Consider the following 27484-nt stretch of genomic DNA (forward strand, 5'->3'; position numbering starts at 1 on the left):
TAACCAGAGAAATTTTGACTATGGTTTTTATAAATGTTAGGTGAAACATTGCTCTAAAAGATACAAAATTATAACAAGCTGAAAAGTTTTTTTTAAATTTGCATTTTAGGCCTGGTGTGGTGGCTCACACCTGTAATCCCAGCACTTTGGGAGGCCGAGGTGGGCAGATCACAAGGTCTGGAGATCAAGACCATCCTGGCTAACACGGTGAAACCCTGTCTGTACTAAAAACAACAAAAAATTAGCCGGGCGTGGTTGTGGGAGCCTGTAATCCCAGCCACTCGGGAGGCTGAAGTAGGAGAATGGCGTGAACCTGGGAGGCGGAGCTTGCAGTGAGCCAAGATTGCGCCACTGCAGTCCAGCCTGGGCAACAGAGCGAGACTCTGTCTCCAAAAAAAAAAAAAAAAAAATTGCATTTTAGTGGTTCAGTTTTTCAGTTGTTCTGAGTGCTAATAGTTGGACTTTATAAATTGTAAGAAGCAATCTACAGAGATTCTGTGATGAAGGAATTTATTGAGTGCCCTGTCTGCCTCACAGTCTCAGTCTTTATGATAGAGTCCTCTCACAAAGAGAGAAAAGATTTGAGGCTTTTTTGATTACTTATTTGCTTATTTATATATTTTGCCTCTTTGTTTTTGCCACAAATCCAAATGTAATGGAACCTTAGAATAGGAGAGACTTGTGGATCCCCTGGTAGGCATTGTTCTTTCTATGTTCCTGGAGCTAAGTTCATAGAATTACCTCCAAGACTATGGATCGCTGATTTTCTTTCATCATGATAAGAGGCATTTTCTAAAATCTGAATCTTACTTTAAAATGCATTTAAGACCTACAAGGAGTGGTAGTGAAATGGGTGGAATATATTCTTAGCACCAGACACCTTTAAAATAATTAAGTTCTTGGCCAGGTGCCGTGGCTCACACCTGTAATGCTAGCATTTTGGGAGGCTGAGGTGGGCATATTATGAGGTCAGGAGACTGAGACCATCCTGGCTAACATGGTGAAACCCTGTCTGTACTAAAAATACAAAAAATTAGCCAGGCGTAGTAATGGGTGCCTGTAGTCCCAGCTACTCAGGAGGCTGAGGCAGGAGAATGGCGTGAACCAGGGAGGCAGAGCTTGCAGTGAGCCAAGATCATACCACTGCACTCCAGCCTGGGCAACAGAGTGATAATCCATCTCAAAAAAAGAAAAAAAAAATATGTGTGTGTGTGTGTGTGTGTGTGTAGATGTGTATGTATGTTTAAGTTCTCTTATGTCAGGGTCTGGCTTGGAGTGTATTGTGTTTCCAGAGCAGAATTCTTTTTTTTATTTTGAGATTGGGTCTCACTTTGTCACCCAGGCTGGAATGTAGCGGTGCAAGTTTGGCTCACTGCAGCCTCGACCTCACAGGTTCAAGCAACCCTCCCACCTCAGCCCCCAGAGTAGCTGGGATAACAGGCGCACACTGCCATGCCCAGCTAATTTTTGTATTTTTTGTAGAGGGTTTTATCATATTGCCCAGGCTGGTCTTGAACTCCTGAGCTCAAGCAATCCACCTGCCTTGGCCTCCCCAAGTGCTGGGGTTACAGGTGTGATCCATTGTGCCCAGCCACAGAGATCATCTTGAGACCCTGACTTCTGCCAGCTGTGATCCTAGTGGGTGGGACTCTGGGACTCAATGAAATAGTCAGCTGTTTTGCTTCAGAGAACACAAATAAGATTTTGGCTTGATGCTGGTTGTTGCTGGTGTCATAGTCTAAAATGTTTGTTGTCAAGAACATTGTAGTAAAAGTTTTGTTGTGCTTTCATCTAGTCAAGAAAAGATGAGAAGTAGCAGCTGACAGGGCAGTGTCTTCATGCCCCGCTACCTTACATTAAGACACTGTAGTGGAATTGTGTTTTCATTGGAAGTCCCAGTGAGGCCTTATCTTCTGGATGCTCAAAGTGCAACTCAGATCCTGTTGGGTAAAAAGGCTAGTCAAAATGGAGGACATGGAGAAGGCCAACAGGCAGAGCTATAGAGTTAACATAGGGCATTCTTTGTACTTCCCTTAGCCACTGTACTTTCTTTCTTCCTCCATCTCCTCCTTCCCTCTTCTGTCTCATTTTGGTTTGGCCTTTGGGAATAGTGGGTTTTAAAAAATATTTGAACTATAACATATCCTTGTACCATAAAGAATGAGCCTGATTTACAAAGGATTTCTATAAAAAGTAATCTTTTATACTAAGAGAAATGACATATCTGTTTTGAACCTGTTACTTTTGTTCCCCTGGCTTCGCTCTTTCTGCAGGTCCATTTTACCGTCATGGTTCTTGAAACTCCTGGTAGCAGCCATTTACTAGCAGCACTCTTTATCTTAAACACAACACCTAAAGTAATTGTAGGTGTTTTAAGAACAGAAAGCCCATCTTAAGCAGACCAGTCTGGGGGATTAGCAGTGCTATCAAGAAACAAGGGCTTTGTGGCAGTCTCTCTAAAAACTCCCTATGAGTCCATTTCCTGTAAACTTTAGACTCTACTGTGTGTATCTTTTTTTTTTTTTTTTTTTTTTTTTTTTTTTTTGAGACGGAGTCTCACGCTGTTGCCCAGGCTGGAGTGCAGTGGCGCAATCTCGGCTCACTGCAAGCTCCGCCTCCCGGGTTCCCGCCATTCTCCTGCCTCAGCCTCCTGAGTAGCTGGGACTACAGGCGCCCGCCACCGCGCCCGGCTAATTTTTTGTATTTTTAGTAGAGACGGGGTTTCACTGTGGTCTCGATCTCCTGACCTTGTGATCCGCCCGCCTCGGCCTCCCAAAGTGCTGGGATTACAGGCTTGAGCCACCGCGCCCGGCCAACTGTGTGTATCTTTTCATCAGAAGCTACCTCTTTGATGTGGGAAGTGTGATAAATTGACTGACTCTCTCAAATTTAAAAACCAAGACAATATGGTGTAAAGAAAAACTGACTTTTAGTACTGTATGTGTTGCTAATTAGCTCTGTATTCTTGGGCAGACTACTCCATGTATCCCAGCCATCCATATGCCCTGCTTGTAAGAATCTAATGAGATGATATTGTGAAGAATGCCTTTGTAAACTGTAAATTGCTTTGTGAATAAAGATACTACTCTGATAGACAGTACCAGTTCTCAGCCACCAATAACCTGATACTCCCATACTGTGTTTAGAAGAAACACAAAACAATGAAGAGTGATTGTGACTTTTCAATGTGAGTTCTATTCACAGAGCTCATATACTTTTTCCCCGCCTTTTGATACTATTCGTCTCTTTCTATGCTTTAATGGAAAGATCACACAGCAGTTGTTTTCTCAGTACAAAGTATAGCTACAACTGAGCTTGCGTTGAAGATCTTTGACAAAGATGCAAAGCTGCTGTCCAGAAATGTTCTTTTCTTTCCATTTTTCTCTTGTACTTCCCAGTATCTTAAGAATCCTTGAGACTGGGCATGATGACTCATGCCTATAATCTCAACACTTTGGGAGGCTGAGACAGGAGGATCACTTGAGTCCAGGAGTTCAAGACCAGCCTAGGCAACATAGTGAGACCCCCCCCATCTCTACAAAAAAATTTAAAAATTAGCTGGGCATGGTGGTGTGCGCTTGTGATCTCAGCTACTTAGGGAGGCTGAGGTAGGAGGATTGCTTGAGCCTGGGAAGTCAAGGCTGCAGTGAGTCGTGATTGCACTACTGTGCTCTATCTAGCCTCCAACCTGGGCAACAGAAGCGAAACCCTGTCTTTAAAAAAATAATAAAAAAAGAATATCCTTGAGGATTGGTTTTGAGCCAACGGAATGGGAGCATATGGTAGAGTCTCAACACTCTGACCCTAGTCCTTCTGACAGGCAGTCACAAAAGGAGATCATGAAGTCTCTAAGAGCAGCTGATGAAAATGGAAATGGGAATGTAGATGTTCAATCAGCAGCCCTCCAGACCCAGAGTTTGCTCCTCTGTGGTGTCTCTAGGTGGAGAGTAAGGACTTGATTTGCCATTCTGGAGTGCAAATATCTAGCTTTTTGCAGCTTCACATTAAGACTTCTTGAAATGTACTTAGTAATATCTATGTGTGACTTTGCCAAGTGATGGCTTTGGGCTGGAAAGGATTTTAGCAGGTTTTAGTCTAATTTAAGCCTAATCTAACACTGCCGAGAAAGGAGGAGATGTCTTTGGTTTTACTTTCAAATATATGGTACCTCTTAGCCGGGTGCAGTGTCTCATGCCTATAATTCCAGCACTTAGGGAGGCTGAGTCAGGTGATCACTTTAGGCCAGGAGTTCGAGACCAGCCTGGCCAACATGGTGAAACCCTGTCTCTACTAAAAATACAAAAATTATCTGGGTGTGTTGGTGCACACCTGTAATCCCAGCTACTTGGGAGGCAGAAGCAGGAGAATCACTTGAACCCAGGAGGCAGAGGTTGCAGTGAGCCGAGATCATGCCACTCCAGCCTGGGCAACAGAGCAAGACCCTGTCTCAAAAAAAAAAATTATCTGTCTTCTTTTTCTTTTTTTTTTTTTTTTTTTTGAGACGGAGTCTCGCTCTGTCGCCCAGGCTGGAGTGCAGTGGCCGGATCTCAGCTCACTGCAAGCTCCGCCTCCCGGGTTCACGCCATTCTCCTGCCTCAGCCTCCCGAGTAGCTGGGACTACAGGCGCCTGCCACCTCGCCCGGCTAGTTTTTTGTATTTTTTAGTAGAGACGGGGTTTCACCGTGTTAGCCAGGATGGTCTGGATCTCCTGACCTCGTGATCCGCCCGTCTCGGCCTCCCAAAGTGCTGGGATTACAGGCTTGAGCCACCGCGCCCGGCCTGTCTTCTTTTTCTATACATATACATACATGCATATATATGTATATATGTACATATATATATATGCACATACACATATATATATATGGCACCTCTTTTTTTTGAGACAAATCTCGCTCTGTTGCCAGGCTAGAGTGCAGTGGCATGATCTCGGCTCACTGCAACCTCCGACTCCCTGGTTCAAATGATTCTCCTGCTTCAGCCTCCCAAGTAGCTGGGATTACAAGCACGTGCCACCACACCCAGCTAATTTTTGTATTTTTAGTAGAGATGGGATTTCACCATGTTGGCCAGGATGGTCTTGATCTCCTGACCTCGTGATCCTCCCACCTCAGTCTCCCAAAGTACTGAGATTACAGGCAGGAGCCACGGTGCCCGGCTTTTTTTTTTTTTTTTTTTTTTTTTTTAAAGAGATGGAGTCTCACTCTGTTGCCCAGGCTGGAGTGCAGTGGTGCGATCTTGGCTCAGTGCAACCTCTGCCTCCCAGGTTCTAGCAATTCTCCTGCCTCAGTCTCACAAGTAGCTGGGACTATAGGTGTATATCACCTCACCCAGCTAATTTTTTGTATTTTAGTAGAAACGGGGTTTCACCGTGTTACACAAGCTGGTCTCAAACTGAGTTCAGGCAATCCACCCGCCTCGGCCTCCCAAAGCGCTAGGATTACAGGTGTAAGCCACCGTGCCCAGCCTATATGGTACCGCTTTAGGAACCAGCCCTGGTTAATCAGACACATGGCTTTCATGATACCTTTGCTTGAGTAGCTTAATAACTCAATAAATCAAAAGATGAATAAATATTATATGTGTGAAGATACTCTAATAGATAATAGGCAATTAAGAATGGACATTCACGGCCGGGCACTGGGGCTCATGCCTGTAATCCCAGCACTTTGGGAGGCTGAGGCGGGTGGATCACGAGGTCAGAAGGTGGAGACCATCCTGGCCAACGTGGTGAAACCCCATCTCTGCTAAAATACAAAAAATTAGCTGGGCGTGGTGGTGGGTGCCTGTATTCTCAGCTACTCGAGAGCCTGAGGCAGGAGAATCATTTGAACTTGGGAGGCGGAGGTTGCAGTGAACCAGGATCGTGCCACTGCACTCCAGCCTGGTGACAGAGCAAGACTCTGTCTCAAAAAAAAAAAAAAAAAGAAGGGACATCTACTGAAGGTGATGCATCATCCTACCCATTCATTAATCTAACTCCCTACAGGTTACTTCCTTAGGAGACACTGACAGGTCTCTGTTTTCTGAAATCCAGAGAAAGGCAGCAATGGGGAGGGGTGCAGTGTATGTGTGTCATACCTGTGCTTGGTATATCTGGGTTGCCTGCGTATGATAGCAGCTGGGGAATCAAATCATAGGTAAATTGTTCTCCTACAGGTTTGTCCTATGACTACCTATTCTTATTAAGCAATTGGCTATATTGACCCTTTTTGGTTTTGGAAAAATAATAATAATTTTTTTAAGAGAGAAAAAGAAACAACTGGCTATGCTTCAACAGTGATATTAAAACCATTTAACATTCTTTAGCAGTGGTCACTGTCCACTTACGTCTAACTATGTGCAGGTTGAGAAAAAGTACTGCCTGAGTTATAGATGATCCTGTGGGAATAAGAAATCATTGCTTCTTTAACACATGAGGTAAAAGTAATCTCAAAGTTCACATGCTGATGGAGACTCCTGGCAAGGGGAGTTCCCTACCCTCAACAAAATGTCATCCACAGCTACTGGAAGATTTTTGTTGTCTGAGAAGTATAAAGTGCCTTAGAAATACCTGAATCCATTAATGCCTCCAGCTGGTGAAATCAAAATTTGCAGGTGACTGAAATTGACAGTAGTGCCTTGTTTTGGTTCACTGTTCAAATGACAACCCACATGTTTTATGGATTGGGTATATAGATGTATGCTCTAACAACAAAATCTCCCTCCAGAGCCACTGTGTACTAAGCACCAGGTCCTCCAGCGATAGTTGGCTCTATTCAGTCTTTCATTCATTCAGCAAGAGCTTACTAAGCTCCTTTTTGGTACCAGATACTGTTTGGTGCTGAAAATAAATAAAAGGCCAGCAAGATTAAGTAGACTGTAAGATCTGGACCAGTAATTTGACAACACAAAGTACTGTTGCAAAGATACAGTTTCTGATATGTAGTGACCATTCTCTATGAAAGCTTAGTCTTTCAGGAGATTAAAATGGGTGGTGAAATTGTCATACCTAGCAAGCAAGCAAGGTGAAATGAGTGGCTATTTGACTCCCACCTGCTGATGCAGGTCTTTTTTGGTTCCTAGGGCTTATAATGATCAACATTTCTTGAGTCCTCACTATATTGTATGCTCAGCTCTTTACATGTACGAATTTACTTAATCTTCACAACCACCCTAAGAAGTAGGTACTGTTGTCCCTACTTTACAGATGAGGAAATGGAAGCACAAAGAAGTTAAGGACCTTGCCGAAGATCATTGAGTAGAGGCAGGATTCAAATTTAGGGAATGCAGCCCACAGTCTATTCTCTTAAAGATGTTATATACTGTCTCTGGGCTTAGAAGGGTTCATTTTAGGTCAGACATGGTGGCTCACGTCTGTAATCCCAGCACTGGGAGGCTGAAGCAGGCAGATCATGAGGTCAGGAGTTCGAGACCAGCCTGACCAACATAGTGAAACCCCATCTCTACTAAAAATACAAAAATTAGCCGGGCATGGGGCTCGGGAGGCTGAAGCAGGAGAATTGCTTGAAGCCAGAAGGCAGAGGTTGTGGTGAGCCGAGATTGCGCCACTGTATTCCAGCCTGAGTCACAGAGTGAGACTCTGTCTCAAAAAAAAAAAAAAAAAAAAAAAAAAAGACGACTGAGCGCAGTGGCTCACGCCTGTAATCCCAGCACTTTGGGAGGCCGAGGTGGGCGGATCACCTAAGGTTGGGAATTTGAGACCAGCCTGACCAACATGGAGAAACCCCATCTCCACTAAAAATACAAAATTAGCCAGGCGTGGTGGCGCATGTCTGTAATCCCAGCTATTCTGGAGGCTGAGGCAGGAGCATTGCTTGAACCTGGGAGGCGGAGGTTGCATTGAGCCAAGATCACGCCATTGCACTCCAGCCTGGGCAACAAGAGCGAAACTCTGTCTCAAAAAAAAAACAAAAAAAACAAAAAATAAGAGGGGGTGCTTCATCTTGACGAACTTCCTGCGTTGGTAGAGCTTGGTAGAGTGGTCCTTCCCAGATCCTTCCCCGCATACAGAGCCTGTCTCTTTTCTGATTGGTCCCTAAGGCCAGATTACCTGTCCCTATTACTGAGCAGAAGCTGGTGAATGAAACAGGAGATCCCTCAGTCAAAAAAAAAAAAAAGGAAAAAGAAAAATGAAGCAGGAGATCCCTTCTCTACAGCCCAGATGTAAGTCCAGCTCTGCCCTTCACCACCTGGGTGACCCCACCTCTATGAACATAGGTCCTAATCTGTAAAGGGGAGATAATGTTATTTCATCGGATCATTTAGGGAATTAAATAAAATAATGTACTTAGCAGTTTCTGGCTCTGAGTAAGTGCTTAATAAATGTTAGCAATTTTTATTATCATTGTCCTTAGCCTTGAGAACAAGCCAGGGAATAGTTTCTCAGACCAGATGCTAAGACCTAGGTAGATGGGCAATTTTCCTTGGTTTTGACAAGAAAATAATTTTATCCTGTGTATTTCTCTTGACTTTTTTGATGTGAAAAGCAGAGAGGTAAAGCATTATTTGACAGATGTATGGATTCAAGCAAGAAACTGAGGTCCAATTGCAAAGAAATGGCTTGTATAACTCAGAGCCCTGTCTGAGGAAACACAGAGGACCCTAGAGGGCGGAGAATGAACACAGCGCAGGGGCTAGTTCCAGAGTCGCATTCTCGGTTAGTTCACTTTCAAGTGTGGGTGAGGGTCCCTTGTTAGTAGGCAGAAATTTTTTTTCCCCTTCTCCAACACATATCTGCTGGCTAGTGTTTATTAAACAAAACTTTATTTTAATGTGAAATAGAATTCCTGACTTGTCCAAAATGGAGAGGCAAGGGAGCTCTTTAACAGGCTTATTGAGCCCCTTTTCCCACCTGTTCCTGTGCCAGACTTTCCCAAAGGCTTACTTGCCAATGGTTGCTCCTCAGATCTCAGGGCTAGCTCACTCTATAGGCTCCAAGCCAGAGTGATACCGCCGCCGCCGCTGTTGCTCCCACCAACCATTCAGTTTCCTGCTGTAAGGATGTAACTTGCTGTGAAGCTTTCACCTTCCTCCTTTCTTCCTGTCTTCAATGTTGTATGTCTTTGTCCTGGTGCTTTTGCCATACAGCCAGTGTTTCAAAGAAAATTTTCAGGCACTAAAGTTATAGCCCTTACTCCCTTTCCAAGGAGATGTGAGATAGCTGTGGAAAAGAAGAGGGCTCCTCTGCCTCTGTGCAGAAGGAAGAGTTTACTTCTTGATAGTGTGCTAGCTCCTGAGCTAGGTGGGGGCCTTTACTCAAGAGAGCGCATTACGTGACCTCTGGACAGGTAGACTGGGCATAGCCCGTCCAAGGACAGCACCCTAACCTACAGGAACCAAGGCCGAAGACTGATTTTACCTTCTCACACTCCCATTTCCTAAGCTAAAGCTTGCTCTGCAACACTGCCCCAGGTCTGTGGCTTAAAACAGCGATTTCCTTTGCCAGTGAATTAAGCTCACTCTTTATAAAATGTTTCAGCTTGGGGATTGGAAAGGCTCTCTGTGCCTTTCTGTCTCTGTCTATTTCTCCAAGGGTTGATGTTGATGGCTTCTGTCTTTGTCTTTACAGGGAACTCTAATGATCCAGGACAAAGAAGTTACCCTCGAGTATGTACCAAGCCTGGATTTTTGGTACTGCAAACGAGTAAGTACCAAGAATCCCTTTCTTTAGAAGTAAGCATCTGGAATAACAGCTCCTCCATATCTCTAGGAAGGCTGCCTGCTGACATGCATTCCCAAGGACAAAGGTCTTCTTCCTCAGGTCACTTCAGTTGAACAGGAGGAGGTCAAGACAAGGTCATTCATAATTTCTCCTTCCTGGCTGCTACATGTGGCCATAGAGGGTTCTGGACCTGCAGTTGGAGACACTTTCCCAAGGACATGTGCCATTATTTCTATCAGTTATAAACATAACAGTTCCTTGACATATAATATCTTCTCACCTCTCCTAGAGGTGGTCATAAAGGAATTCTTGTTTGGAAAAGTAGGTTTGGAGAGACTAGTTCTTTAAGAGTTGTACATTTTTTGGATATTCTTGGGTTTCCAAGGATATAGAACTTCAGACACCAAGGCATTTTACCTCTATTAAACTCCATATTCTCTTAGAGTGGGATATTTAAAATTTTAGGCTATACTCTTTTTTTTTTGGAAACAGAGTCTTGCTCTGTTGCCCAGGCTAGAGTGCAATGGCGCGATATCCGCTCACTACCATCTCCGGCTCCTGGGTTTCAGCGATTCTCCTGCCTCAGCCTCCCAAGTAGCTGGGATTTCAGACATGTGCCACCTCGCCTGGCTAATTTTTGTATTTTTAGTAGAGATGGGGTTTCACCATGTTGGCCAGGCTGGTCTTGAACTTCTGACCTCAAGTGATCCACCTGCCTCGGCCTCCCAAACTGCTGGGATTATAGACATGAGCCACCACACCTGGCCTATTTATTTATTTATTTATTTATTTTCAGACAGAATCTCGCTCTGTCACCCGGGCTGGAGTGCAATGGCGCGATCTCAGCTCACTGCAACCTCTGCTGCCTGGGTTCGAACGATTCTCCTGCCTCAGCCTCCCGAGTAACTAGGATTACAGGCGCCTGCCACCATGCCCAGCTAATTTTTTTGTAGTTTTTAGTAGAGATGGGGTTTCACCATCTTGGCCAGGCTGGTCTTGAACTCCTGACCTCATTATCCATCCACCTCGGCCTCCCAAAGTGTTGAGATTACAGACGTGAACCACTGCACCCAGCCGGCTATGCTCTTTAAAGGTCCAGTTTGATTGCAGTGAGCATGAAAATATAATTTGTTTTCATTGCTACTACTTAGTGTCAAAAATAATTATGAAAAATGTGTAAAGTTTCTGAGCCCTGACACACTAAAAATGTTACAGTACTTGAATAAATTTAGTAAAGACGTTAGCTTAACATTCGTGTTAGTAGAATACAACTTGAATAGCTATGATTGTCATTAGCCAAAGTACTCATATTCCATGGATATACTCCCTTAGGTTGTCATTTTAGGAAGATATTTCCTTTCCTTTTATTGAGATAAAATACATGTAGCATTATATTTGCCATTGTAACCATTTTGAAGTATTAATTCAGTGACATTAAGTACCTTCACAATGTTGTGCAGCTATCAACACTATCTACTTACTAGAACTTTTTTTTTTTTTTAAATAAGAGATGGGATCTCACTGTTGCCCAGGCTGGTCTCATAGTCCCTGGCTCAAGTCATCCTCCCACGTCAACCTCCCAAATAGCTGGGACTACAGGTGCCATCATGTTCAGCTTAATTCCAGAATTTCTTTTTTCTGTTTTCTTTTTTTTTTTGAGATAGGATCTCACTCTGTTTCTCAAGCTGGAGTACAGTGATGTGATCATGGCTCACTGCAGCCTTGACCTCCTGTACTCAAATGATCCTCTCACTTTGGCCTCTCGAAGTTCTGGGATTACGGGTGTGAGCCACCATATCTAGCCTCAGACCTTTTTTAAACCCCCAAAAGGAAACCTCATATCATTAATCAGTCACTTGCCACTTTGTCTTCCCCTAGTCCCCAGGAACCATTAATCTTTTTTCTATCTCCATGGATTTGCCAGACTCCATGGATTTGCCTAGTCTGGGTATTTCATATAAGTGGAATCAAAATATGTAAACTTTTGTGTTGGCCTTTCACCTAGCATGTTTTCAGAGTTCATGTATGTTGCAGTATTTATCAGTACCTCATTTCTTTTTGTGGCTAAATAATATGAATATATCACTTTTTTTTCATCCATTGCTCAGTTGATGGACATTTGGGTTGTTTCTGCCCTGACTGGTGAATAATGGAACCTTTGTGTGCTAGTTTTTGTTTGAACAGCTGTTTTCAGTTATTTGGGGGTATGTATCCAGGAGTGGAATTGCTGGGATCATATGGTACTTTTATATTTAACTCTTTGAGGAACCACCAAACTGTTTATTGTATTATTATTAGCAAACTTTCATAGACCATAGCTGTACCATTTTATATTCCTATCAGCAATATATAAGGGCTTCATTTCTCCACCTGCTTGCTAACGTTTGTTCTTTTCCCTCTTTTTTGATAATAGCATCCTAATGGGTATGAAACAATATCTCATTGTGGTTTTGATTTGCATTTCACTACTGACTTTGAGAGTCTTTTTTCATGTGTTTGTTGGCCATTTGTATATCTTCTTTGGAGAAATGTTCAACCAAGTCCTTTGCCCTTTGGAATTGATTTGCATGTCTTTTTGTTGTTGAGTTGTAAGAGTACTTTATATTTGCTGGATATTAATCCCTTGTCAGATATATAATTCGTAAATATTTTCTATGTGTTATGTTTTCTGTGTGTTATGTTTCACTTTCTTGAGAGTATCATTTCTTTAAAAAAAAGAGAGAGAGAGATAAGGTCAGCCAGGTATGGCTCCTGGCTGTAATCCCAACACTTTGGGAGGCTGACGTGGGCAGATCACTTGAGCCCAGGAGTTCGAGACCAGCCTAGGCAACATGGCAAAACCCCATCTCTACAAAGAATACAAAAATTAACTGGGTGTGGTGGTGCATGCCTATAGTGCCAGCTACTAAGCAGGCTGAGGTGGGAGGATCACCTGAGACCAGGAGGTTGAGGCAGCAATGAGCCATGATAGTGCCACTGTACTTCAGTACTGCAGCCTGGGTGACACAGCAAGACCTTGTCTCAAAAAAAATTTTTTTTAACCGGGCGCGGTGGCTCACACCTGTAATCTCAGCACTTTGGGAGACCGAGGCAGGTGGATCATCTGAGGTCGGGAGTTGGAGATCAGCCTGACCAACATGGAGAAACCCCATCTCCATTAAAAGTACCAAATTAGCTGGGCATGGTGGCACATGCCTGTAATCCCAGCTACTCAGGAGGCTAAGACAGGAGAATCTGCCTGGGAGGCAGAGGTTGCAGTGAGCCGAAATTGCACCATTGCACTCCAGCCTGGGCAACAAGAGTGAAACTTCATCTCAAAAAAAAAAAGACAATGTTTAATTTTATTATGTACCTATTTAAATAGGTAATATTATTCATAATAGCCAAAAAATGGAAATAACCAAAATGTCCGTTGGCTGACGGATGGATGAACAAAGTTGGCATATCCATTCAATGAAATGCTATTTGACAATGAAAAGGAATAAAGTACTGATGCATGTTACAACCTAGATGAACCTTGAAAACACTATGCCAGACACAGAATACCATACATTGCACAATTCCATGTCCCTAAGGGTAAGAATGGGGGTAGGTAACTCCACTAGATTTCTTTTGGGGGTGATGAAAATGTTTCAGAATTAGATTGTGGGGATTGTTCACTACACATTTACTAAAAATCATTGAATTGTACACATAAAATAGGTAAGTTTTATGGGGTTTGTTTTTGTTTTTAAGACAGAGTCTTTGTTTGTCACCCAGGCTGGACTGCAGTGGACTGCAGTGGCACAATCTTGGCTCACTACAACCTCCACCTCCCAGGTTCAAGCGATTCTCCTGCCTCAGCCTCCCGAGTAGCTGGGATTACAGGCGTGTGCCACCATACCTGGCTAATTTTGGTATTTTTAATAGAGATGGGGTTTCTCCATGTTGACCAGGCTGGTCTTGAACTCCTGGCCTCAAATGATCCAACTGCCTTGGCCTCCCAAAGTACTGGGATTACTGGCATGAGCCATCATGCCAGGCCTGTTTTATGGTATTTAAATTATACCTACTAAGATCAGGATCCCAACTGTGCCACTCACTAACTGTGCCACTCACTAGCTGAAGTGTCACATGCTTTATTTGTTGGCATGTAGATACTCAGTTGTCCCAGCACCATTTGTTGAAGAGACTATTCTTTCCCCATTGGCACTTTCCCCATTGTTAGAAATCAGTTGACCATAATCTATAGGTTTATTCCTAGATTCTCAGTTTTATTCTGTTGATCTATATGTTTACGAATAGCACCAGTTACTACAGCAGCTCTCCTGTAGTAACAGCCCTCAAATCCCAGTGAATAAAAATAACAAGCATATTCTTCATTCACATTACATGTCAGGGACTATGGATTGTTTGCTACAGTTCTGTTCCACGTGGCTTCTCATCCCAGGACCCAGACAGAAGAAACAGTCTCAATATGAGGCAGTGTCCTTCTGGCTAAGGGAGAGAGAGGTTCATTCACACAAGCAGTGGCTGCTAAGCCTTCTCTTAGACCTAGTGTAGGTCATGTTCACTCATGTTTTATTGGTGAAAGCAAGGAAGGCACATGACCAAGGGTGACAATGGAGAGAGGAAGTATACTCCCCCTGTGGGGAGGCATGACAGCCACTTGGCAGTGAGCAGGGGTGTGTGTGTGTGCATGCATGTGTATAATCTGTTTATAGGGAAGGGAACAATGAAATAACTGACTATAGTGATCTTACTCAAGTGAGTTAACCTCTCTAGGACTCAGTTTCCTCATCTACAAAATGAGGAGATAGGAGTACCCATTTCATGGAGTTTATTGGGGTTGTCAGGATCAATAAGTGATGACATATACGTAGACCAGATACACGGTATGTACTATTTAAGAATTAGCCAGCTGGGCGCAGTGGCTCACACCTATAATCCCAGCAATTTGGGAGGCCGAGGCGGGCGGATCGCTTGAGGTAGGGAGTTCAAGACCAGCCTGACCAACATGGAGAAACCTGGTCTCTACTGAAAAATATAAAATTAGCTGGGTGTGGTGGCACACGCCTGTAATCCTGGCTACTCGGGAGGCTGAGGCAGGAGAATCTCTTGAACCCAGGAGGTGGAGGTTGTGGTGAGTCGATATCATGCTGTTGCACTCCAGCCTGGGCAACAAGAGCAAAACTCCGTCTCAAAAGAAAAAAGAAAAGAATTAGCCACTGCTGCTATTGTTACTGTTTTCTCAACTCCATCTGGCAGACCTTTACTCGCCCTATAAGGCCCTCCTCAAATACTATATATAGTTTTTGATATAAATTTTATATATAAATCCTCTTTATAGTTCTTACTCTTTGATATCCTGCAAACCAAGTTTCTGCCCCCATGGCATTTGGAAGCTGGCAAAAGTTGAGGGATTTCAGGGTTGGGCAGTGTGTTTGACATTTTGTTCACAAGTTCAGACAAGAATAATTATATTCACATTAAAAATATCTCCTCCCTGCAGTCCAGCTTGGGCAACAGAGCGAGACTCCGTCTCAAAAAAAAAAGTATCTTCCCTTATTCTGGGCTAGTGAATGTTCCCTTTCAATGTCTTTTAGATAGCTGCCAGAGACACTATCTGTATCTCTTCCTCCTACCTTGTACCTCATTATCAGTGTTTGAGAAAGGAGTTGATAATTGAATTCTTCTCAGTTCTAGCAAAATGTGATTGGAGATCTCACAATCAGTTCAGGTCCAAGTTTTGGGTGCAGACTATAAATGGCTTCGGGACAGTAGTATTCTATAAACCATTTAACAGTAGTTTTTAAAGCATATTTCCTATAGGAATCTTTATCCAGGGCAAAGGCATTTGCGCTGCACCAAAGTCCCAGATGCCTTGTTAGAAGGTAGCTCTCAAAAAGTAGCTCTTTAGATCCTGTCTGCCAGCTCTATCAGTGGGGAATAATCAGATTCTTTTTTTAAGCTTTGAGGGGATCTGGGATATGGCTTGTTTGTTTAATTTTTGAAAAGTTTCACTTTGTTAGATATACATAAGATTTTAAAAAATGTTTTCGGTCAAATTGAATTATTTCTTTCTTCCTTACAGTGTAAGGCAAGCATTGGTGGGCACCGATCTTCCTGTTCATTCTGCAAGAACCCAAGGGAAGGTGAGTGGCAAAAGTAGTAGCAGTTTTTATCTTGTTCATTGAGCAAAACAAATTTCATGTTTTCCTTGGCTTTGAAGAATTATCATCCCTAAATCCAAGTTGATCTACAAACCTTTCTTTTTTTTTTTTTTTTTTGATATGGAGTGTCGCTCTGTTGCCCAGGCTGGAGTGCAGTGGTGCAATCTTGGCTCACTGCAACGTCCGCCTCCTGGGTTCAAGCAATTCCCCTGCCTCAGCTTCCTGAGTAGCTGGGATTACAGGCACGTGCCACCACGCCCTGTAGCCCAGCTAAATTTTTTGTATTTTTAGTAGAGACGGGGTTTCACCGTGTTGGTCAGGCTGGCCTCGAACTCCTGACCTTGTGACCCAACCACCTTGGCCTCCCAAAGGTGCTGGGAATACAGGTGTGAGTCACGGTGCATGGCCTGCAAACCTTTTTTTTTTTTTTTTTTTTTTGAGACAGAGTCTCACTGTGGCCCAGGCTGGAGTGCAGTGACACCATCTCGGCTCACTGCAAGCTTCACCTCCCAGGTTCAAGTGATTCTTGTGCCCCAGCCTCCCAAGTGGCTGGGATTCCAAGCATGTGTCACCACACCTGTGGCTAATTTTTGTAATTTTAGTAGAGACGAGGTTTCGGCATGTTGGTCAGGCTGGTCCTGAGCTCCTGACTTCAGGTGATCCACCTGCCTTGGCCTCCCAAAGTGCTGGGATTACAGGCATGAGCCACCATGCCCAGCCTTTTAAAAGTTTTGGGCCGGGCGCGGTGGCTCACACCTGTAATCCCAGCACTTTAGGAGGCCGAGGCAAACATGCCGAAACCCCGTCTCTACTAAAATTACAAAAATTGGCCACAGGTGTGGTGGCACATGCTTGGAATCCCAGCCACTTGGGAGGCTGAGGCACGAGAATCACTTGAACCCAGGAGTCAGAGGTTGCAGTGAGCTGAGATCTCGCCACTGCACTCCAGCCTAGGCAACAGAGTGAGAAAAAAAAAATTGCAGTTTGATGCCCAACTTAATGTGACCTGTTAGTAAATGATTTCAGATCTTATTTTCACTAGAGGAAAGAGATAAGGTCATGGGCTCCTAGTCTAAAGTGGCTAAGTGGGCAGCTGAGCAGAGGTCAGTATATTGTTATTTGGAATACGTATAAGGATTAAGGATGTTAGGTTGAAAAAGAGTATGACGTCAGTCTATATGGCAAACCTTTTCCCACTCTCACTTCTTTGAAGTTACTGGGAATCATTTGCTCTATTGTTTTCTCTTTTACACTCTGTAAGCATTTCAGGATTTTCAAGAGAAAAACATTTGTTAAAATAACAGTAAAAATATAAATAAGAGAAAATAATCAGGATGTGGGGAACATTTTATTATTTTGAGGAATAAAACTACCAGCTTCTCAAGCACTTATCTTTAATATAAATTTCTTTAGAGAAATTTTAGGTAGGCAACTTCTAAGAGTCAGACACATGGATCTGTAACAACAGTCCTGTAGTCATCCCTTAAGGAAAGCCACAGAATGACCATAAAATATAGTTCAGTGCAGGGATTCAGGTAGCCTTCTATTTGTTCCAAGGTTAGAATTTAATGTGCCTACAAGGAGTTTCTTCCGTGGGCTTTTGGCCTCTTGTGGAGATTTTAATCTGGTGAAGACTGAAAGGCATGTGTTCTGAAAATCTTTAGGGGAATGCTCTGTATGTTCTAGAGACCAAACCAAAATGTGGGAAGGGGGATGAACAACTGAGATTTTTGCTTGTTGGGTCACTTCAGGATAGGCAAAGTTGTGTTTTTTACCCCCCACAAGAAAGATTTTTTTTCATAGCTATTCTAACAAATGAATAGTTTATGAAAACCTTTGGGCACCATACCACTAAGATGAGACAGCTTTATCTGGAAACCTGTCATGCTATTATGTAATCTCTATATTGCTCTCATATAATACCTCATTTTGAGCCACATGGCTTCCAGTGAACCATCCAAGAATGAATGAATTACAAAAATGTGCCCCTAATTATAAAACAAACTATAAAGACAAATTATCCTGCTGTAGTAGGACATTTGAAATAAGTCATTTATATTTTGAAGGACATCTGCCCATTATGCTTATTTGCATGTAAATGAGCTAAGTGCAAATAAGGTCTGTTCCTAGCTTCACTGGAGAAGGGCCTGTGGTCTTACAGGATTTGAGTCGTTGTTTGAGCACTGTAACACTGGAAGAAGCAAGGCTTCTAGAAGTGTGTTTGGGATATGTGTTTCTACTAAACCTTAAGTAAGGGCCATATCTTTGGTAATTTTGTCCCCAGATCTGTTGTTATCATTGATTATAATAGTCAGGTTCAAGGTGTCATGAAGGATTTGTTATATTTAAATGTTGGGTAAGTGATACAGAGATTTCGTAAGATTACATTTTTTAAATGCTTGGATAGTTTCTTCTGTGAACTATTTCATGTCCTATCTTAGCTTCACTTAAAATATTTTGTCAGGTGGCCGGGCGCGGTGGCTCAAGCCTGTAATCCCAGCACTTTGGGAGGCCGAGACGGGCGGATCACAAGGTCAGGAGATCGAGACCATCCTGGCTAACACGGTGAAACCCCGTCTCTATTAAGAAATACAAAAAACTGCCGGGCGCGGTGGCTCAAGCCTGTAATCCCAGCACTTTGGGAGGCCGAGGCGGGTGGATCACGAGGTCAGGAGATCGAGACTATCCTGGCTAACATGGTGAAACCCCGTCTCTACTAAAAATACAAAAAACTAGCTGGGTGTGGTGGCGGGCGCCTGTAGTCCCAGCTACTTGGGAGGCTGAGGCGGGAGAATGGCGTGAACCCGGGAGGCGGAGCTTGCAGTGAGCTGAGATCCGGCCACTGCACTCCAGCCTGGGTGACAGAGCGAGACTCCGTCTCAAAAAAAAAAAAAAAAAAAAAAAAAAAAAAAAAAATTTTGTCAGGAACTGTCAGAGGACTTTTTATTAGATATTTCTGAGACAATATTAACAGCATTCCAGGCCAGGCATGTTGGCTCACACCTATAATCCCAGCACTCTGGGAGGCCGAGGCAAGTGGATCACCTGAAGTCAGGAGTTCGAGACCAGCCTGGCCAACATGGTGAAACTTCGTCTCTACTAAAAATACAAAAAAGTACCCAGGCATGGTGGTGGGCACCTATAATCCCAGCTACTCGGGAGGCTGAGGCAGGAGAATCGCTTGAACCCGGGAAGCAGAGGTTGCAGTGACCAAGATCATGCCATTGCACTTCAGCCTGGGCAACAAGAGCAAAACTCCATATCAAAAAAAAAGGCATTCCAGTATGAGTATTTGCTGGCAGATAAAGAGAAATTACAGTAGTGGTGTTTTTCTTTTTTTTCTTTTTTTTTTGGATAAAGCCTTCTACAGATTCTTTTTTTCTGTTCCGCTAGTGACAGAGGCCAAGCAAGAATTAATAACCTACCCTCAGCCTCAGAAAACATCCATACCAGCACCATTGGAAAAACAGCCCAACCAGCCCCTAAGAGCAGCTGATAAGGAACCTGAACCCAGGAAGAGGGAAGAAGGACAAGAGTCACGCTTAGGACATCAAAAGAGAGAAGCAGAAAGGTATCTGCCTCCTTCTCGAAGGGAAGGGCCAACTTTCCGAAGAGACCGAGAGAAGGAGTCATGGTCTGGAGAGACACGCCAGGACGGAGAGAGCAAAAGTAAGTGGTTTGTCAGGGCACATACCAGGCTGTGATCATCACAATGGAGCATAGATGGCCAGTGTTATGTCCAGGAGCTATCTGCTTTCCAGTACCTAAGAGATCTGTGCATGGCCTGATGACAGAGGCCATTGCTTTCTGTGGACCTTACTATACTCCTTAAAGGAATCTATGCCCTTCAAATAGTAAATTGCTATATGAATGCACTAAGGCATGATTTTAGATTTCTAATTATTGGTGAAGAAAAGTATACAGTATTTACTTGTTTAGCATTTCTTTACAGAACCAGCCTTGCTAGTAGCATCTATAGTAAAAAATGACAGACTCTTGGGACTTCAAAAATTTATCTTTCTCTTCCTTTTATTGCCCTTCTCCCATTTATGGTTGGTTCAGCCATCATGCTAAAGCGTATCTATCGTTCCACACCACCTGAGGTGATAGTGGAAGTGCTGGAGCCCTATGTCCGCCTTACTACTGCCAACGTCCGTATCATCAAGAACAGAACAGGCCCTATGGGACATACCTATGGCTTTATTGACCTCGACTCCCATGCGGTGAGTTTCCTCCACGTTGGATTGGCCTAGGGACAGATGGCTAAAGAACCTTCAAGAAGGTTTGAGGGACTTCTTGATCATTTGAAGATTCTTGTGTGCTACCTGATATCATAATCCCTCTTGCTCTCTCCTTTGGGTTTATTGTTCATTCAGGTGAGGTGACTGCCCTCAAAAGTTACGATCCCATGTGATTTTCCGGGTTCATTTTTTTCTTGTGTCATTTACTGTTTCCAACTTACTCACTTGTGAAGAATCTGAGTACTGAATCCTTCATGATTTTAGTGAACTTTCTGATTTATTTTATCCAGCCAAAGATGATTTTATATTTGATGATAAAACATTTCCTCTTTTTCCTCAAAGTATTTATAGATTCCTGTGGCTTAAATTTTTAGTTGCAGGGCCTTTTTCTATGGAAGTAAGGTGAAGATAATGAAAGTCATTGGTATTTCTTAGATTTTTCATGCCCAAAAGTCACAAGGGACTTTGTAAAGTGAAATCTGATTGATGATAGTTGCACCCTAAAAGAAGAGGATTTGAATTTCTGAAGTTTACATTCCTGTTTCAGTCAGTCCTTCATTAAAAGTTGCCTGTTTCTGCCAGTATGTTCTTATTGGTAAAATTTTGACAAATACAATGTAGTAAATTTATCCTCTGAGAAGGAAAATCCATGTTCACTTCTCTTTCAAAGGAGAATTTTTCTGTCTTTGAGTTCTGGCTTTTTCTGTCTCTGGGTTCAAGTGTGTCTGGTTCTATAGGAAGCTCTTCGTGTGGTGAAGATCTTACAGAATCTTGATCCACCGTTTAGCATTGATGGGAAGATGGTAGCTGTAAACCTGGCCACTGGAAAACGAAGGTAAGGCAGAAGGGTAAGGATCTCTTGTGCTGCCCCCACTTGTGTTTTTGGGAGGAAACTCCTTTTCCTGGCTGGAAAGACAGTAAAGCATGATGTCCTCCTCACATGGACTGCTTCAGATAGGTGTTTATTACAGTTTCTTTCTGAAGCCTGACTTGTCCTGACTTTCAAATTGTTTTCTTTCTTGAATAATATTAGGTACTTTTGTCCTTTCCCTTTTGACTGTCTGATATCTTTGGGTCCCAAATGGCCTAGCATGGTAGCACATACCTGTATTCCCAGCTACTAAGGAGGCTGAGACGAGGATGGGGGGCGGGTTATGTGAGCCCAGGAGTTCTAGGCCATAGTGTGCAATGATGATGCCTGTGAATAACCACTGTACTCCACCCTGGGCAGCACAGCAAGACCCCATCTCTTAACAAAAAAATGATGGTACAGTTTTGGATGTGCAGACAGATCTCAATACATTCTTACCTCTTGCAATCCTAGGAAAATGCTGTCCTGACTTTTCCTTCCCCGACCTTGTGCATATTTCCATAGGACTGGGAAATCTAATTTCTCTTTACTCCTTCACTCATCTTGACTCAGGAGTGGTAACTTGGAAATGGCCATGTCAGAGAAACAGGCTTACAAATATGGGGCGTATCTTGCTCTAGCACCTTCCACTTAATGACTGTTTTGCTCCACCACTTGGCTTTGTAAGAGTCTTACTGCTCATTGGCCAGGCGCGGTGGATCACGAGGTCAGGAGATTGAGATCATCCTGGCTAACATGGTGAAACCCTGTCTCTACTAAAAATACAAAAACAAAAAAATTAGCTGGACGCGGTGGTGGGCGCCTGTAGTCCCAGCTACTCTGGAGGCTGAGGCAGGAGAATGACGTGAACCTGGGAGGCGGAGCTTGCAGTGAGCCAAGATCGTGCCACTGCACTCCAGCCTGGGCGACAGAGCAAGATTCCGTCTCAAAAAAAAAAAAGTCTTACTACTCATTCTTTCAGGAGTGTCTGGACCACCCAACCTGCTTGTTGTCTAGGTTGGTTCCTTTCCCTGCAAAACGGGGAACAGAGAATTTCTCAATAGGAACTGTGGGATTAAGTACTCGTCAAGTGCCATTTGGTAGCAGACTTAAGAATTGTTGTGTTATCTGTTGCAGAAATGATACTGGGGACCATTCTGACCACATGCATTACTATCAGGTAGGCTGTAAAAGGTGGGGAGTGCTCTATTAAAATCCTCAGGTGACTGTAAGGGTGACCTTGAATTTTCTTTAGTGGATGACTGTTAAGGTGAATGACCATTGGATAGTTCTGTAATTTTAACTTGCCTTTCTGTGATAGGGTAAAAAATATTTCCGAGATAGGAGGGGAGGTGGCAGAAATTCAGACTGGTCTTCAGATACAAATCGACAAGGACAACAGTGTAAGTAACCCTTGTTTTATTTCTGTTGCTCTTTTTTGCTTGACTTGCTACTCAGTACTTGACATCTGTGTGATCACAGTTGGCAAGATACACTGTTGACTGAGGGTGCTCATCCAGAGGGAGGCATCTGTAGATGCACCTATTTGTGTTGGTCACCCTAATTCTTGGGTTGTTCTTGATGAGTCTCCAGTAAGGGCTTCATTGGACAGAGACTAACATTGGCTCTGATCTTGTTACCTTTAGCATCGTCTGACTGCTACATATATGATTCTGCTACTGGCTACTATTATGACCCCTTGGCAGGAACTTATTATGACCCCAATACCCAGGTGAGTTTGGGACTTCTTTTTTTTTTTACCCTGTCAATGATGCTTTTGAGAAAAGCTCCCATAATTTGCTACTTGAGGATTTTATTCCCTGGATTCTGTGGATGCTCATTGCATGAAAAGTGTAAAGTTTAGATCTATGGAAACAGAACTGTTGCCTATATGGAAAATCAGTGCCTTTTGGCAATACAGGTAAGAACAGTATTGCTCTTGAAAAAGTGTACAGTGGATGGTCTGAATGTGTCCTGGCCCCGGAGTGGGTTTTTAGATTGATGTGGACTCTTCTTAGGCTTTTAAGTAAAAGAGTTGTTTCTTCCCCTAGAAGGGAACTGTGTGCCTTAGACCTGGAATTGCTGGGAAACTGAAACATTCTGTAGACTTCCTTGTTTCTAACTGTATCGCAGCAAGAAGTCTATGTGCCCCAGGATCCTGGATTACTTGAGGAAGAAGAGATCAAGGAAAAAAAACCCACCAGTCAAGGAAAGTCAAGTAGCAAGAAGGAAATGTCTAAAAGAGATGGCAAAGAGAAAAAAGACAGAGGAGTGACGAGGGTAAGAGGAATTGTTAATCTACTGTCTTTTGCCACATAGTTATTAAAATGTTGGAGATATGAACAGAGGATATCTATGTTTGCAAGTGTAAAGGAACTTCAAAAATACTCTGTCAGCCGGGCGGGCGTGGTGGCTCACACCTGTTTTCCCAGCACTTTGGGAGGCCGAGGCAGGCGCATCACGAGGTCAGGAGATCGAAAACATCCAGGTCAACATGGTGAGACCCTGTCTCTACTAAAAATACAAAAATTAGCTGGCTGTGGTGGTACACACCTGTAGTCCCCCCTACTCGGGAGGCTGAGGCAGGAGAATTGCTTGAACCCTGGAGGCGGAGGTTGCAGTGAGCCAAGATCGCACCACTACACTCCAGCCTGGCAACAGAGCAAGACTCCGTCTCAAAAAAAACAAAAACAAAACTCTGTTAATGAGTATTTTTCCTGGTGTAGGCAGGTAAAAATTACCTGGTGTAGGCAGTTCCCTCACCTCTTATATCCCAACTCTGTCTCTTTTACAAATGGGAAAACTGTGGATGGTAAAACAAAGTGTCCCAGCTGAAATCCCACCACCTCAGCTCCACACATTTTCACTTTTCTATATTCCTTTTTTAGTGTTTGACTTTATACACATTTCTATAGTTGTAATTATAGCAGGAGATACTGTTTAATCACTTTTTATCATAAGTATACTCTATTATTTTTAATGCCTACATGGTAAAAATTAATGGTATAACTATACCTTCATTTTCTTCATCTCTCCTACATTATTTGTCTTCTCTTTCTAATCTTTTCTTTTTCCTTCTTTTTTCTTTCTTTCTTTCTTTTTTTTTTTTTTTTTCTGAGACAAGATCTTCCTCTGTCTCCCAGGTTGGAGTGCAGTGGCATGATCATAGCTCACTGCAACATCAAACCCCTGGGCTTTAGCGATCCTCCCACCTCACCCTCCCAAGTAACAGGGACTATAGGCATGAGCCACCATAACCAGCTAATTTTTGCTTTTTTGTAGAGACAGAATCTTGCTAGATTGACCAGGCTGGTCTTGAGCTTCTGAAGTAAGCTTCCTGCCTCAGTCTCCCAAAGTACTTCAGTTACAGTCAAGACTCACCTTGTTTGCCTCTTTCTAATCTTATACTGTCAAAATATATAACATTTAGCATTTTGTTTCTTCTTTTTTTTTTTTTTTTTTGAGACAGAGTCTCGCTCTGTCGCCCAGGCTGGAGTGCAGTGGCCAGATCTCAGCTCGCTACAAGCTCCGCCTCCCGGGTTTATGCCATTCTCCTGCCTCAGCCTCCCGAGTAGCTGGGACTACAGGCGCCTGCCACCTCACCCGGCTGGTTTTTTGTACTTTTTTAGTAGAGACAGGGTTTCACCGTGTTCGCCAGGATGGTCTCGATCTCCTGACCTCGTGATCCACCCGTCTCGGCCTCCCAAAGTGCTGGGATTACAGGCTTGAGCCACCGCGCCCGGCCTGTTTCTTCTTTTAAATTACTCCCTAAGGCATATTTTCAGAATCAGAGATGATGAACATTTTTACATCTATTACAAAATCAAATTATTAGGCAGGGCACAGTGGCTCACACCTGCAATCCGAGCACTTTGAGAGGCCAAGGCAGGCAGATTACTTTAGGTCAGCAGTTCGAGACCAGTCTGGCCAATTTGGTGAAACACTCATCTCTACTAAAAAGACAAAAATTAGCTGGATGTGGTGGCACAAGCCTGTAGTCCCAGCTACTCAGGAGGCTGAGGCAGGAGAATCTCTTGAACCTGAGAGGCAGAGGTTGCAGTGAGCTGAGATCACACCTACCTTGATATCAGTTATGCATTAGTGAAAATGGATGAATTTGCTTGTGGTTCAATTCATAGCATCTTCCCTCCGCCCCCCTTTTTTTTTTTTTTTTTTTTTTTTGAGACAGAGTCGCTCTGTCACCCAGGCTGGAGGCTGGAGTGCAGTGGCGCAATCTCGGCTCACTGCAACCTCCTCCTCCCGGGCTCAAGGGATTCTCCTGCCTCAGCCTCCTGAGTAGCTGGGATATCAGGCACCGCCACCATGCCCAGCTAATTTTTGTATTTTTAGTAGAGATGGGGTTTCACCATGTTGGTCAGGCTGGTCTCGGACTCCTGACCTCGTGATCGGCCCACCTCAGCCTACCAAAGAGCTGGGATTACAGGCATGAGCCACCGTGCCCGGCCTTTTTTTTCCCTTCTAACACTGTTAGTTGTTCAGAGATACAGAAAAGAGGAGAGAGAGAGTGTGTGTGTGTGTGTGTGTGTGTGTGTGTGTGTGTATTTTTTGAGACGGAGTCTCACTCTGTCACCCAGGCCGGAGTGCAGTGGCTGGATCTCGGCTCACTGCAAGCTCCACCTCCCGGGTTTACGCCATTCTCCTGCCTCAGGCTCCCAAGTAGCTGGGACCACAGGCGCCTGCCACCACGCCCGGCTAGTTTTTTGTATTGTTTTTAGTAGAGATGGGGTTTCACCGTGTTAGCCAGGATGGTCTCGATCTCCTGACCTCGTGATCCGCCTGTCTCGGCCTCCCAAAGTGCTGGGATTACAGGCTTGAGCCACCGCGTCCGGCCGTGTGTGTTTAAGAACTTACAGTCAGGCCAGGCGCGGTGGCTCACTCCTGTAATCCCAGCACTTTGGGAGGCCGAGGCGGGCGGATCACGAGGTCAGGAGATCGAGACCATCCTGTGAATGGTGAAACCCCATCTCTACTAAAAATACAAAAAATTAGCCGTGCGTGGTGGCGGGCTACTCGGGAGGCTGAGGCGGGAGAATGGCATGAACCCTGGAGGCGGAGCTTGCAGTGAGCCGAGATCACGCCACTGCACTCCAGCCTGGGCGACAAACCGAGACTCTGTCTCAAAAAAAAAAAAAAAGAACTTAGAGTCATACTGGTTTAATATTTGGACTCTGCTTCAGCCTCTTTCAAACTGTATTCTTAATCATTTGTAAAATTAAGATATTAAAGCTTACATAGGAGGATCATAGTAAAGTCTGAAGAAGACAGTGTTTATATATACATGCCTCATCTGATCTGAAATACAGTAATCGTGTAATACATACTGTTTTGTTTTATTTTATTTTATTTTATTTTATTTCATTTCATTTCATTTTAATTTTTTGAGCCAGAGTGTCTCTCTGTCGCCCAGGCTGGAAAGAAGTGGCATGATTTCGGCTCACTGCAACCTCCGTCTCCCAGGTTCCAGCAGTTCTCCTGCCTCAGCCTCCCAAGTAGCTGGGATTACAGGCCAACACCACCACACCCAGCTAATTTGTATTTTTACTAGAAACAGGGTTTCACCATGTTGGCCAGGCTCCCCTTGAACTCCTGACCTCAAGTGATCCGCCCACCTTAGCCTCCCAAAGTGCTGGGATTACAGACATGAGCCACTGTGCCTACTGATGTCTTTATTTCAAATTCACTATAGCAATGTTACCGATATTTCCGTCATGTTGAATTAGGAGGTTTGGAAAGTCAGCCTGATTTCAACAGGGTTAACTCTTAATCAGTTTTGTTTTTGTTTTTTGAGACAAAGTCTCGCTCTGTTGCCCAGGCTGGAGTGCAGTGGTGGCATCTTGGCTCACTGCAACCTCTGCCTCCTGGGTTCAAGCGATTTTCCTGCCTCAACCTCCTGAGTAGCTGGGATGACAGGCACCTACCACCATGCCTGGCTAATTTTTGTATTTTTAGTAGAGACAGGGTTTCACCATTGTTGGCCAGTCCGGTCTCGAACTCCTGACTTCAGGTAATCCACCCACCCTGGCCTCCCAAAGTGCTGGGATTACAGGTGTGAGCTACTGCACCCAGTCTTAATCAGGTTTTTTTTTTTTTTTTTCCTGAGACGGAGTTTTGCTCTTGTTACCCAGGCTGGAGTACAATGCCACTATATTGGCTCACTGTAACCTCCACCTCCCGGGTTCAAACGATTCTCCTGCCTCGGCCTCCTGAATAGCTGGGATTATAGGTGTGTGCCACCACACCCAGGTAATTTTTGTATTTTTAGTAGAGACGGGGTTTCACTATGTTGGCCAGGCTGATCTCGAACTCCTGACCTCAGTGATCCACCCGCCTCGGCCTCCCAAAGTGCTGGGATTACAGGTGTGAGCCACTGCACCCGGCCTTTATCAGTTTTTTTGTTTTTTTTTTTTTTTTTGAGAGGGAGTCTCGCTCTGTCGCCTAGGCTGGAGTGCAGTGGCACGATCTCGGCTCACTGCAAGCTCCGCCTCCCAGGTTCATTCTCCTGCCTCAGCCTCCCGAGTAGCTGGGACTACAGGCATCAGCCACCATGCCCGGCTAA

At 43.9% G+C, this 27484-nt stretch overlaps 1 protein-coding gene and 2 long non-coding RNA genes across 43 annotated transcripts in view; 2 read left to right on the forward strand and 1 right to left on the reverse strand.

The window, feature by feature from the left end:
- RBM6 (RNA binding motif protein 6) overlaps nt 1-27484 on the forward strand; it is a 124131-nt gene that overhangs the window by 84095 nt on the left and 12552 nt on the right. For 24 of the 41 annotated variants that reach the window (XM_077992637.1, XM_077992664.1, XM_077992641.1 and 21 more), the window contains 9 exons: nt 9572-9646; nt 15738-15798; nt 19210-19485; nt 19879-20039; nt 20795-20892; nt 22045-22087; nt 22229-22310; nt 22554-22639; nt 23041-23187. In XM_077992637.1, the coding sequence (XP_077848763.1) occupies nt 9572-9646; nt 15738-15798; nt 19210-19485; nt 19879-20039; nt 20795-20892; nt 22045-22087; nt 22229-22310; nt 22554-22639; nt 23041-23187 (1029 nt within the window). Of the gene's footprint in view, nt 1-8043; nt 8167-8489; nt 8660-9571; nt 9647-15737; nt 15799-18280; nt 18350-19209; nt 19486-19878; nt 20040-20794; nt 20893-22044; nt 22088-22228; nt 22311-22553; nt 22640-23040; nt 23188-27484 lie in introns of those variants that run through there. The other 17 variants (XM_077992645.1, XM_015130875.3, XM_077992650.1 and 14 more) reach the window with 5 other exon arrangements.
- On the reverse strand, nt 1105-27239 carry LOC144339187 (uncharacterized). Its single transcript, XR_013413946.1, has 3 exons — nt 26772-27239; nt 26021-26365; nt 1105-2166 (listed from the first exon to the last, which is right to left on the reverse strand). It is a non-coding gene; the product is annotated as an uncharacterized LOC144339187 (long non-coding RNA).
- LOC144339202 (uncharacterized) lies at nt 5160-7367 on the forward strand. The gene is made up of 2 exons (XR_013413961.1): nt 5160-5266; nt 5820-7367. It is a non-coding gene; the product is annotated as an uncharacterized LOC144339202 (long non-coding RNA).

The sequence above is a fragment of the Macaca mulatta genome, chromosome 2, assembly GCF_049350105.2.
Source record: "Macaca mulatta isolate MMU2019108-1 chromosome 2, T2T-MMU8v2.0, whole genome shotgun sequence".
Classification (NCBI taxonomy): Eukaryota; Metazoa; Chordata; class Mammalia; order Primates; family Cercopithecidae; genus Macaca; species Macaca mulatta.